The 12,234-nt window shown below is 24.4% G+C and overlaps 2 protein-coding genes across 2 annotated transcripts; one reads left to right on the forward strand and one right to left on the reverse strand.

Annotated features, from left to right (window-relative positions):
* Positions 1 to 458: 458 nt before the first annotated feature.
* PCHAS_1232100 (ubiquitin carboxyl-terminal hydrolase 2, putative) lies at positions 459 to 4,429 on the forward strand (the record flags this gene model as incomplete). Its single annotated transcript, XM_740896.2, has 3 exons — positions 459 to 580; positions 712 to 1,120; positions 1,217 to 4,429. 3 exons carry the CDS (start codon positions 459 to 461, stop codon positions 4,427 to 4,429), a joined length of 3,744 nt encoding a protein of 1,247 aa, XP_745989.2.
* A 1,594-nt stretch (positions 4,430 to 6,023) lies between these two features.
* PCHAS_1232200 (AP2 domain transcription factor AP2-O2, putative) lies at positions 6,024 to 11,519 on the reverse strand (the record flags this gene model as incomplete). The annotated part of the gene is made up of 1 exon (XM_739923.2): positions 6,024 to 11,519. The coding sequence occupies one exon, from the start codon at positions 11,517 to 11,519 to the stop codon at positions 6,024 to 6,026; it is 5,496 nt and encodes a 1,831-aa protein (XP_745016.2).
* Between the last annotated feature and the right edge of the window lie 715 nt (positions 11,520 to 12,234).

Consider the following 12,234-nt stretch of genomic DNA (forward strand, 5'->3'; position numbering starts at 1 on the left):
TTGTGTTTATTACTTAATATTTTATTTTAATTTTTTTTTTTTTTGATTTTCCCTACTTTGTATTTTATTATTTTATTTTTATTTTATACTTTTTAATATTAAAGATATTACAATTTTTAACAAAATCATATGTTATGGAAATATTTAAACACCATATATTTCCATTTGTGAATATTCATTGAATAGAATATATTGACTTGTTACCATAATTGTATGATGGAATATTTAATGCTTTAAAATTACTTTTTTATAGTTATATGATTGTGTAAATATGAACTACATGACAGTGTATAAATGATATAACTAGAATTAATAATATACATATATATGAAATAACGACGTATAATTTCATATTTTAATCAGAAAAAAGAAAAGTTTTTCGAATATGACACCAAGATACTCATAGAATATATTATTTGGAGAGTTTTTTTTTGCATATAAATAATTTACAAAAAAAAATGAGCTCTCTATCGAATATAAGTTCAAACAAAAATGTCCTACTGGATAACATACAAATTTCTAATCTTTTTAAAATATTTGATACTTTACCCTTTGAGCCAAAAAATGAAAATGAAATATGGTATGCTTGCTTTTAAATATGTTAGTAGAATGTGTGTGCAACTAGCCATTATATTTTTTTTTTTTTTTTTTTTTTTTTTATTAATTTAGCTATTTCCTATTTTTTTTTGCACATTTTTTTTCCTTCCATAGGTATATAATAAACAAAGATTTCATAGACAATTTACGAAACTATGAATCTGGGAAAAATACATCCTATGATAGTTTGATAAATAATAAAATATTTATAGAAGATTGTGATAGCGATGTCAATATAAGGACTCGGCTTTTAAAAGAATATGAAAATGGCAATGGCATAAGTTTTGTTTTATATCCTGAAAAAGCTATTGAAATATTGGAAAAACATTTCCAGTTTGACGTAAAAATACCAAGATCAGTTTATCAACATAAAACAAAAAGAAAAGATAAAATAATTTTTAAAGTGGATATCCAACCGCTTAAAGTTGTTGTTTATTCAAAAAATACAAATGAGCACTCAAACCCCCCCCAAATGAAAATCGTTATTTTACGTAGCGATACCATAGAAAATGTTCTCAAGGAGGTGAGTAGCATGTTGTGGTTTTCTGATTCTTCACGTGTTAACACTTGTTATATATATCTATATATCACGATATATATTTTTCCTTTTTCTTTATAGATAATCAACGATTTTGATCCCCAAAATTTCAAAAAGCATTTATTTTATGCGGAAGATCTCGGGGAAAACAAAGAAAAAAACTGGAACTGCTTATACATAAGTAATAGCAATGATTACCCTTTGGATAAAAAAGTATATGAATACGACATAGATGAAATGAGCTGTTTATTAATAACTAATGAAAGGGTTGATGTAAAATGTTTAACATATGATAATGAATATAGTGAATATAATATGACAAGCAATAATTTGTCAGGAAGTGTAGATAATGATACACCAAATAACCCCAAATCTATTAATTATATATTTGAAAATGGTGGTGATAGAGGGTTAATAAATTTAGGTAACACATGTTTTTTAAATTCATCTTTACAATGTTTATCAAAAATTTTAAAATTTACAAATTATTTTTTAAGTGGAACATTTTGGGATCATATAAATTATTGTAACCCAGTTGGGCAACATGGGCGACTAGCTAAAGCATATTATGAAACATTATTAGAAATGTGGAAAATAAATAAAAAAGGGAAGCCATATGCTCCTAAAGCTTTAAAACAGGCAATAAGTGAAAAGAGAGATGAATTTTATGGATATCAACAACATGATTCACAAGAGCTTTTAGCATTTTTATTAGATGGGCTTCATGAAGATTTAAATTTAATACAAAAAAAACCATATTATGAAGAAAAATTACAAGGCGGACTTGATAGACCAGATATAGAAGTTGCAGAAGCTTCATGGAAAAGACATAAAGAAATTAACAATTCAATAATTGTCGATTTATTTCAAGGACAATATAGATCAAGATTACAATGCCCACAATGTAATAAACTTAGTATAACATTCGATCCATTTATGTATTTATCAATTCCATTACCACCTAAAAAAAATCATAGAATATGGTTTCATGTTATGTTAAGTAGAGAAGTTCAAATCTCTTTGCGATTTTCTTCTATTTTTAGTGGCTCTCAAGAAGTGTTAAAATTAAAACAGTATTTTATAAATATTATAAAAAGTTTAAAAAATAAAAGGAATTCTATACTTTTACATACAAAAAATATTATAAAAAATAATAAATATTCACATGAAAATGCGAATGCTTTTAATTTTCACACCAAATTTATGGATGAAACAAATGATAATTATGAAACAAGTAATGAAGGAAGTCCTGGAAATGGTATGAATAATAAAAATAATATAGATGGTAGTAATTATATGAGAGCTTTAAAAAATAAATCAAAAATAAAAAACACATTAAATGAAGAAGATATAAATAATATATATGATGATATTTGTCATATGTGTAATATAAACACAATAGATGATGTGGAAGTTGGTAATTTATTCTTTTTATATACAAGATTTAAAAATTTAGCATGTAATAATTTTTTTCAAATTTTAAATAATAATGATCTTATCGCTGAACCACATGCAAGAACAGGAAAAGGTATTAGTCATATTTTTGTTTTTATGGTTCCTCAAAATTGGCCACATCTAATTGATAATAATAAAAATGGAAATAATTATGATGAAAGTGGAAAAATAAGAACCCCTGATAGTTTAATTTCTTCAACAGGTTCTGTTGGAAAAGTAAGAAATAACAATTTAAAAGATGAAGATATGTATGTAAAAAATGAATCACCAAGTAGTATTGATAAAAAATATAATCAAAATAAATCACATAGTAATAAGTTAGGCAAAAAAAGAAAAGGCAGTCTAACTTCATCTTCAAATCCTTTAAGAAAAGGAGAAAAATCACATTTAGATAATGAAATAGGAAAATTAGATGATTTAGAAAATTCAAATGATACTACAACTGAAGATACAAAAAATGGAATTCCCAATAATAGTAGTAATATTGATGAAGGAAATAGTATGGAAGATCCAAAAGTAGCTGATTTAGAAAAAGAAAAATTTACAAATAGTAGCAACAACACTAGCTTGAGTAATAAGCCTTTATACTTACTAATCGTACCTCTATGTAAAGATGAACAATTGCTATGTAAAATGAAAAATAATGACTTACCTCTTTTAGTAAATACTACATGTAATATGACAGCAAAGGAGTTGTATGATAAAGTAAAAAGTGCATATAAAAAAAATTCAAAAAGCGATAGCAACAAAATGAATCAGAACCGAAGTAGAAGTAACAGTGTTAATAGTCCGTCTTATGGAAATGGGTATGGAGAGAAACGATTAAAAAATGGAGATACTGAAATAGGATATTATAATGAAAATGATAATAATAATAAATTATATCATAAAAATAAAAATATATCTAATTTTGATAGTAGTAAAAAAGATAATAGTCCAGATATCGGATTAAATTATTCTATTAATAGTAATAGTACAAATATTGAAGAGAATTCCAATTTTTATGAAAATAAAAATACAAATGATTATTGTGAAAGTTATTTAGATAAAATACAGTTATATATACCTTCATACAATTTAAAAGAGAATTGGGATGCAAAAGATAATTTAGGATTTGCTTTAAAATATGATGAAACATATATATCCGATTATATTCAAATTACAGAAGAAAATAAACTTTTTATTATACATCTAGATAGTAATTCAATAAAGGAAGAATTATCAGTTGATATTAAAACATTAACATTAATGGACTTAGAAGAAAAATATAGTGTCGATACATGTTTAAAATTATTTTCGGAAGAAGAACATTTAGATGAAGATAACACATGGTATTGTAGTAATTGTAAATTACATGTACAGGCATATAAAAAATTAGATTTATTTCGTATGCCTATTGTATTAATCTTACATCTAAAAAGATTCAATAATTCAAATAGATGGTTAAGAACGAAAATAGATTCATATGTTTATTATCCCCATAAAGAAAATGAATATCTTGATATGGCCCCATATATATTAGAAGATGGATTAAAGCATATGAAAAGTTTTGATCCATCTTATTTACCTTTATATGAATTAATAGGAGTTAATTGTCATACTGGGGGGTTAGGTGGAGGACATTATTTTGCTTATGCTAAATTAAATGGACAATGGTATAATTTTAATGATACATATGTTACAACAATTGACGAATCTCAAATTAATACAAAAAATGCATATCTTTTATTTTATCAACTTCATACATATAAAAATGAAAAGTTTACCGATATAGCTCAACATCGAAACATAGCGGAAGAGGAAGCTATTCGAATGGCAAATGCAAGTTACTATAATTAAATTTGGTTCAGCTTTTACAGTACTTTAATAAATGAAGAAAATATCAAGCTAATACTGAACATATATACTTGATAAAGCCGCTTCAGCTTATTTCATTATTAACAATGTGGTGTATATATCCACATATTTACTAGTCAAGGGTGGGCATACATTTATTCCATTTTGAAGGTCATTGCACACATATTGTTAACCGAATTATATGCCTTTCCTATACTACTTCATTTTTGCTACAATTTTTTAATATTTTAATTAATTAGTATGATTTTAACGAAAAAAAAAGCTTTGTATTTTAATAAACATATGTGTGTACAAAGTTTATACAGGTACCCATATGTTCTAAAGCAACAATCATAGGAAACCCCACATATCCCATTAAAGATATATAGGCAATACATATATACGTGTATCTTTACAAGCCCATAAAAATAAACACATATATTTTATGCTTATTAATTTTATTACTATATATATATAATATTATTTATGTATATCAAATTTTCCGAATTTGTCACTCCCTATAATAATTATTCAATTAATTCATAAAAATAAACATAGAAATAATTTCATTCCTATTTATGTATAAATTTTTTTCATTTTCATACTTTCATTTTTTATTACTAGAAAATTTATTTCTAAACCTTTATTTGTCGTGCCATTGTCATTTTGTTTGTATTCACTGTCACCAATTGTCATTGAATGCCGATATTACTATTATAATTTTTTATTATTGTAACTACATAGAAATTAGTCCTAAAACATTTTCAAACTAGTTAAACTATTAAAAACATTTTCATCAAATATAAAAGAAAAAACATGAAATAAATAAATATGTAATATATAAATATATATATTAAAAAAAACTGCAAATATAAAAATTTATTTGTAAAAATGGAAACATAAAAATGAAAAGCGTAAATATAAAGTGTAAAAGATAAAGCCCTCAAATCTGAGAATTACTTTCACTTGTCAAATGTGGTACCCTTACATGAGTAGACAAATATAAATAAATAAATGCTTATGTACAAAAAAAAAAAAAACAAATAGAAAAAAATGAACATGGTCATATAACAATGCATATATCACCTTTTTTATATTAACAATATGCATATACATATATAATAATAATAATAAAAGAATATGAACATATGTCTACATACAGCTAATACTACAATAATAGCTATTTGTGTGCAAAAAAAAAAAAAAAAAAATAGCTATTATGTTAATTTTTACATTACTGATTAATATTTTTCTTAGTAATATATGAACATACATAAATAAATATATCATATGCACATGTATATATATAACTATAAATGTATTATTAAAAAAAATATTGAAGAAAAAAATCATCATCGTGGATTAACGGAAGGGAATGTTATGCATAAGTTTGTATAGTTACTACCAAATAGTTGCATTATTGTTTAATTGCATTAGTATATAATTGATGGTTGTATGCTCGTGCGTGGTCTGGTAAATTTTCAGGGGTAGTGCTATGCTCCTATCTTAACGCCCAATAGTTGTGAAATTATTTTTTTTCTCTTATTGCTTTTGTCCATGCAAGAATGGATACGAAAAGTGACTAACCAGATTAAAATCATTGAAATATTAAAGATGAAAACTTGTCGAGCTCGTTTGTATTTCTAAAGGTATTGTGTGCATAGTAAGAATAATTATTTTTCAATTTTTTTGTTATAACTGTTAATGAGTTTAATAGCTCTTTTTGTTTTTCTTCATTATATAAACTTGGTATTTTTTTAATCTCTAAATTTTGTGCTAAGACTTTTAAAAGAAAAAAAATATCATCATAGCATGTTGAATCATTTACATATCTATTTAAATAATGAATAGCCATATAATATTCTTGAAATGTTATATTTTGTAAATCATATGCTAGATTTGATAAGCAATTATCTCGTAAGTCTTGTAAAATATATTTAATTGTTCCTTTTTGAAACTTTAAAATATTTTCTGATAAATAATATAAAGATAATAAAGAAGGTGATGGATATTTTGTAGAGCTATTCAAATTATTTTCATTTATACCTCCTTCTTTATTTTCTTCTTTTTCTTCTTCATCGATTCCATTTTTGAATGTACTATGACATATACTGTCTGATCCTTTATCATATGTATACCCCCAATTGTGATTATTTAATTTCCTCAGCTTATTGTAATTATTTATTTCTGCAATATTTCTAAATAAATTATTTCCATTCGTTTTAGAATCAATTGGAAAGTATTTAATTTTGTCGATATTATTTTCAATTTTCTTTTTGTTTATATTATATTCATTAAAATCGGTTAATAGTGTGTTAGACTTGTGCAGACTCCCAGCATTATCAACATGCTCCGATAAATTTATATATTCTCCCGATTTCTTATTGGCAATTTTTTTAAGCGCATCATTACAGTGTTTCTTTTGTTTTGCATTATCAAGGAAGGTTAAAACATTATTACAATAATTGCTATTTACAGTGTTTGCTGAATTAATATCGTTACAGTTACTATTCGCACTGTTATCACCATAATAATAATAATCATTGTTTGAATTGGGAAAGGGATGACCTATATTATTGTGATTGGCATTGTTGTTTCGAAGGGAATTACTAGAAGCTGGTGTAGTAACACTTTCTTTTTTGGCTTTGATTTTTTTTCCTTTTTTACTATCTAAATAATAACCATCTTTTTTTTCATCATTTTCAAATAAGCTTATATAATATTCTTTAGGAAATATTGTAGTTTCAAAATCGATATCTTCAATATCATTAGTATCTGTATTATTCTCAGGATTTTTTTTTAATTTTTTATATAAGTTATATGCTTTTCTACATTCTATAGCCATTTTTTTTGCTTCTAAATATCCATATTGTTTTATAGGATAATATTTTGCACATCTTCTTCCATTTGATGTATACCAAGTTGCTTTCCATCGATATTGCTTTCTGTCATAATGCACACCAACTATTCTTGAATTTATATCATCACCATTCTCATCATTTTCTTTATTCATATTTTCAGTTGAATTATGAACAGTATTACTATCATTTATATTTAATGCTTTATCAATATTTTGAAATCCTCCTAAATTATTAATTATATCTTTATATTTATTTATATTTTTAATATCATCAATTTTGTTACGATACGTTTCGCCATTCTCTATATTTTGATTTCCAATTGGATTCACAATTCGACCATCCTCTGATTTTATAAATCGATTTTCATTAACCCCAGTAGAGGATGACAAACTTTCCTTTCGAATGGCATCAGTTTTAGAATTTCCTGATATATTGGATCCTTCATATTTTCCTATCCATTTATTCGAAACTTGTGATTCTTTTTCGTCAGCTAAATTATCATTATTATTATGTGCAATATGATTTTCTTTAAAGTCAGGATAAACATTATTTGATGACAATTGTTCCAAATTTTTGTAACATGATGAAGCAGAAGATATACAAGAAGCAGACGATTTTAATGATGATGTCCCTGTAGAGGTGCATGTTATATTTTTTTTATTTAATCCGTTTTTTTTTACACCTTTTTTTATTTTATTTGATTTTTCTTCACTTCTTTCATCTTCTATATCATGATTCATAGTATTTAATTTGGTAGTCAAATTATTTTTAGATGCTAATTGATTTACCTTTTGAATGGCACTACTATTTTCTTTGGCTACCCCATTTAATAAGTTTATATTTTCTAAATCGTATAATTCATTTTGAACTTTATTTGAAATATTTTTTTTTTTTTTTTTTTGAATTTTTTCTATCTCTATTTTATCTAAGTCACCCAAGACATTAGCTTGATAATTTGCATCATTACCCCATTCGAACAAACTCATTTGTTTATTATTGTCAAGATCAATGTTTGGTTCGCCACTATTTAATTGTTTATTCTTTATCAAATTTAATAATTGTGTTTCACCATTTATAGAATTTTGTAAATCATTCTTCTTAATGGTATTCACATTTGCACTATACATTTTGTTAATTTTAAAGATGTCAATATTATCATGTCTTTGTAAATTTTTTAAAATATTTCCAGCAAGTAATTCTTCAGAATGGGAATTACTTCGAATAGATCCATTTATGGAATCAGAAAGTAAATTATTATTTTGATCAAAAAATGGATTATACTTCCTAGCTTCACTATTATTATCACTACTATATCCATTTTCATTATTCATAATTTTCTTAGATATATCTTGAATATTTTCTAAATTTTCCCATATTTTTCCATTATTTTGTATAAAAGGAGTATCACTATTTTTATCATTGTGATGTGTAAGATTTCTTTTTTTTGTAACATTCGAACTATTTAATGTTTCATCTTCTGAATTTTGTTTAATTAAAATATTTCGTTTTTTTAAATTTCTTTTATTATTCTTTTTACTGGTTTCACCATTATTTTCAATTTCTCCCGTTTTTGAATTCTCTCGATTTTCAGACTTGGATTTATTATTTTGATGTTTGGCTCGATAAGCTTGTTCAAATATTAAAGCTTCTTCAGGTATTTTTTGATAATTTTTACAATAAATAGCTAATCTACGAGCATAATCAAATCCAAATAATTTAATTGGGAAATATTTTGCAACTCTTTTACCATCTTCATTCCAATTGACACTCCATCTTTGTTGATATCTATCAAAATAAACTCCTTGAACTAATGGAAATTTTTTAGCTCTCTTAACCATCTCTTCAGTTAATATAGCTTTATGTAATTTATATTGTGCCCCTCCTTTTTTACTAGGTAGATGTCTTAATATATCTAAATATTTAAACATTTCTCTTTCATCCATATTTCGATTAAATAATATAGGTATTTCTTCATTCTCTTGTTCGATTTCTGTTATATTTTCATTTTTATTCAATTTTTTATTTTTTTTATTTTTTTTTTTTTGTTTATCATCTTTTTCATCATCAATTCCTTCTTCATTATTTTCCCAATCTATTTTATTAAGATATGTTCCTTCCTTTTTTTCTTTTTCTTTTTCTTTTTTCTTTAATAATTTTTCTTCCCTTTTTGAATCTACTCCACTATTTTTACCCTTATCTTGTAGCCCATACATTTTGTCCGATTTTTTTTTTAATTCTTCAGACCATAAGTTTATGCATTTTCTTGCTGCATTTCGTTGTGGTCTTTTTGAATAAACTTCATTAGGTATGCTGGGGGGAGGGTATGTTGGTATATCATTATCAATCGATGGTGCAGGTTCGCTCCCATTTACATCATTTGTTCTGGCATCGTCTGATGCACTGATTTCATTTTTAACTTCAACAATAAGTCCTTTACAATCATCAACATAATTATTGTCACGCTCAGATTCTTTTTCATATATATCACCATCATCTTCAATATTTTCATTTTTTCGACTTGTTTGATATAAAGGGGATCGAACAATTTGGGAAAGCCCATTGTTGATCACTGCATTTTCATTATAATTTTCTGAAACGTCACTCTCAATTTTTACAATATTTTTTATATTAATTTGGTCACTACTTAATAAGCCAATTTGTTCGTTAACTGCATGGTCAGAATTAATTTTTCCCATTTCATTGTGATTAAAAAATTTTTGGGCTATCATTTGTTGGTGATTTGGATCTTCAACAGTTTCATTATTGTAAATATAATTTTTATAAGGATTTATAGAATTAATTTGTTTTTTAATATTAATATTATTTAATGTTATATTATCGTTAATTCTTTTTCTTTTTTTATTTTTTTTTTCATCATGGTCGGAAAGGTCATTATTGCTATTTAAGCAATTGGTATTCGTTTGTTCTAAATGTTGATCTTTAGGTTGTATTAAATCGTTTGAAGATAAGTTATTAATATTTTTAATATGCATAAGCATTGATTCTATTCCGTTTTTGGGTTCTACTTCTGTTTTTTCTTTATTTAAATCATGTTCTATATTTATGATGTTGTCAGTTGGGGGATCTACAAAATTGTAATTTCTTGATATTTTTTTTTTCTGTATTTTACTACAAAATTTATTTAATTTATTTGCCAATTCTGTATTATTTAATAAATCATATGTATTTTCATTTATTTCAAATTTATTTAAATTATTTGTATTTTTATTTTGTTCATTTAGGTCATAATTAATAATGCCATTATTTATTACTGTGTTAATATTATTTTTAGATTTTTTTAAATTATTTGAAAAATTGTTCTTACTAATATTATTGTATTCTTTATCAATTTTACAATTTTTATGGTTATCTATATTATTGTTATATATAATGCACTTTGTGTTTTCTGTATGTTCATAATTGTAATTTAATTTCGAATGGTTAGAAAAAAGTACAGTAGTACTACCCTTAGATGCATTATCTATATTGCCATTATTAACACTGTCGGAAAGTATATTTTCTTCTTTATCATATATATAATTTTCATTACAAATTTCTTTTATTTTACTAGGATTACTACCAAATTTATTATCATCTGTATTACTAAAAATATAATTTTCTGCATTTAAATTGTTTAAATCGCTAGATTGCCGTAAAAGTTTTGTATTTGTACAAGATGTAGAAGCAGAAATTGTTGTATCATTACTATCATTACATTTTATTAAAAAATCGACATTTAATTTTATATTATTTTTTATATTATTTGTTGTTTTATTACATAGATCATTATATTCTACATCACTGCTACAAACATTATTATAACATTCTAAATCAATTGTTTTACTATCAACATTTTTTTTTATTTCTCTTAAGGGGGGATCCATTTTGTTTACCTCGTCTCTCTTGTCTCGATCATCTTTATTATTCTTATTATTGTTATTATCGTTTTTGCTACTACTACTATTAGTAGTAGGAATATCATCACTATCACCTTCACCACTAACTATGCCATGGGCATATGTATCCATAGGTGCTTGAAATAGCTCTTTCGGGTTTTTATTTTTTAACTGACTAATATATATATCATAATCCTTTTGGTTAACCCCAATTTTTATACCCCCATCATTTGAACTGTTTATAATGCATTTATTTGGCAATACGCTGATTTGGCTAACTGTATGCATATAGGCTTCTTCGCCGATATTATCAAAGTTTTCGTCTTCAGGCTTCATGTTATTTTTTAATTTATGAAGCAATAAAATAAATAATAAAAATAAAGAACTAAAAGAATGTATAAATTGTATTACCACAATAGAGTAATCAATTTATTCAAATATATAGAAATAAAATTAATTTAAAAAAAATATGTTTTTTGCTTATAATTATGCAAACATACATATTTAAATTGTCTTTTTGTTTACTGCTACTTATTCATTGTTATTTTTGTAAGGGCAATAAAAATGTATTGATCTAAAAAACAAAATATAAATATACATTTACAAATATATGTAGTGTGGTAAAAAAAACTTTTTTTTTGTCTTTATCTTTTATAAAAAATTTTAAAACAGGAAATTCTTAATTATATATCCCATTTTTATATGTATGCATAAACACATTCTCACATAAATGCATAAATACAAATAAGTGAAAACTAAAATACAAAGGAAATATTAATTAATGTACATATATTCTTAATAATAAAATATGCACATTTGAGAAATAGAAGGGTTATCCCAAAAAAAATAAGTAGGCACTAAAAAATATAAATTATACTATTCTTATGTAATAACATACAGATAGAAATTTATTAAAACTGTATGAACAGTTCTTATTAAATAAAAAATTATCAAGATACTATATATCATATATATAGTAAGTATTATTCAAACATACAAATTAGTATATTACAAAAAAAAATTATATTATTTTATATAATCTTCTCCATTT

Source organism: Plasmodium chabaudi (assembly GCF_900002335.3).
Source record: "Plasmodium chabaudi chabaudi strain AS genome assembly, chromosome: 12".
NCBI classification, from domain to species: Eukaryota; Apicomplexa; class Aconoidasida; order Haemosporida; family Plasmodiidae; genus Plasmodium; species Plasmodium chabaudi.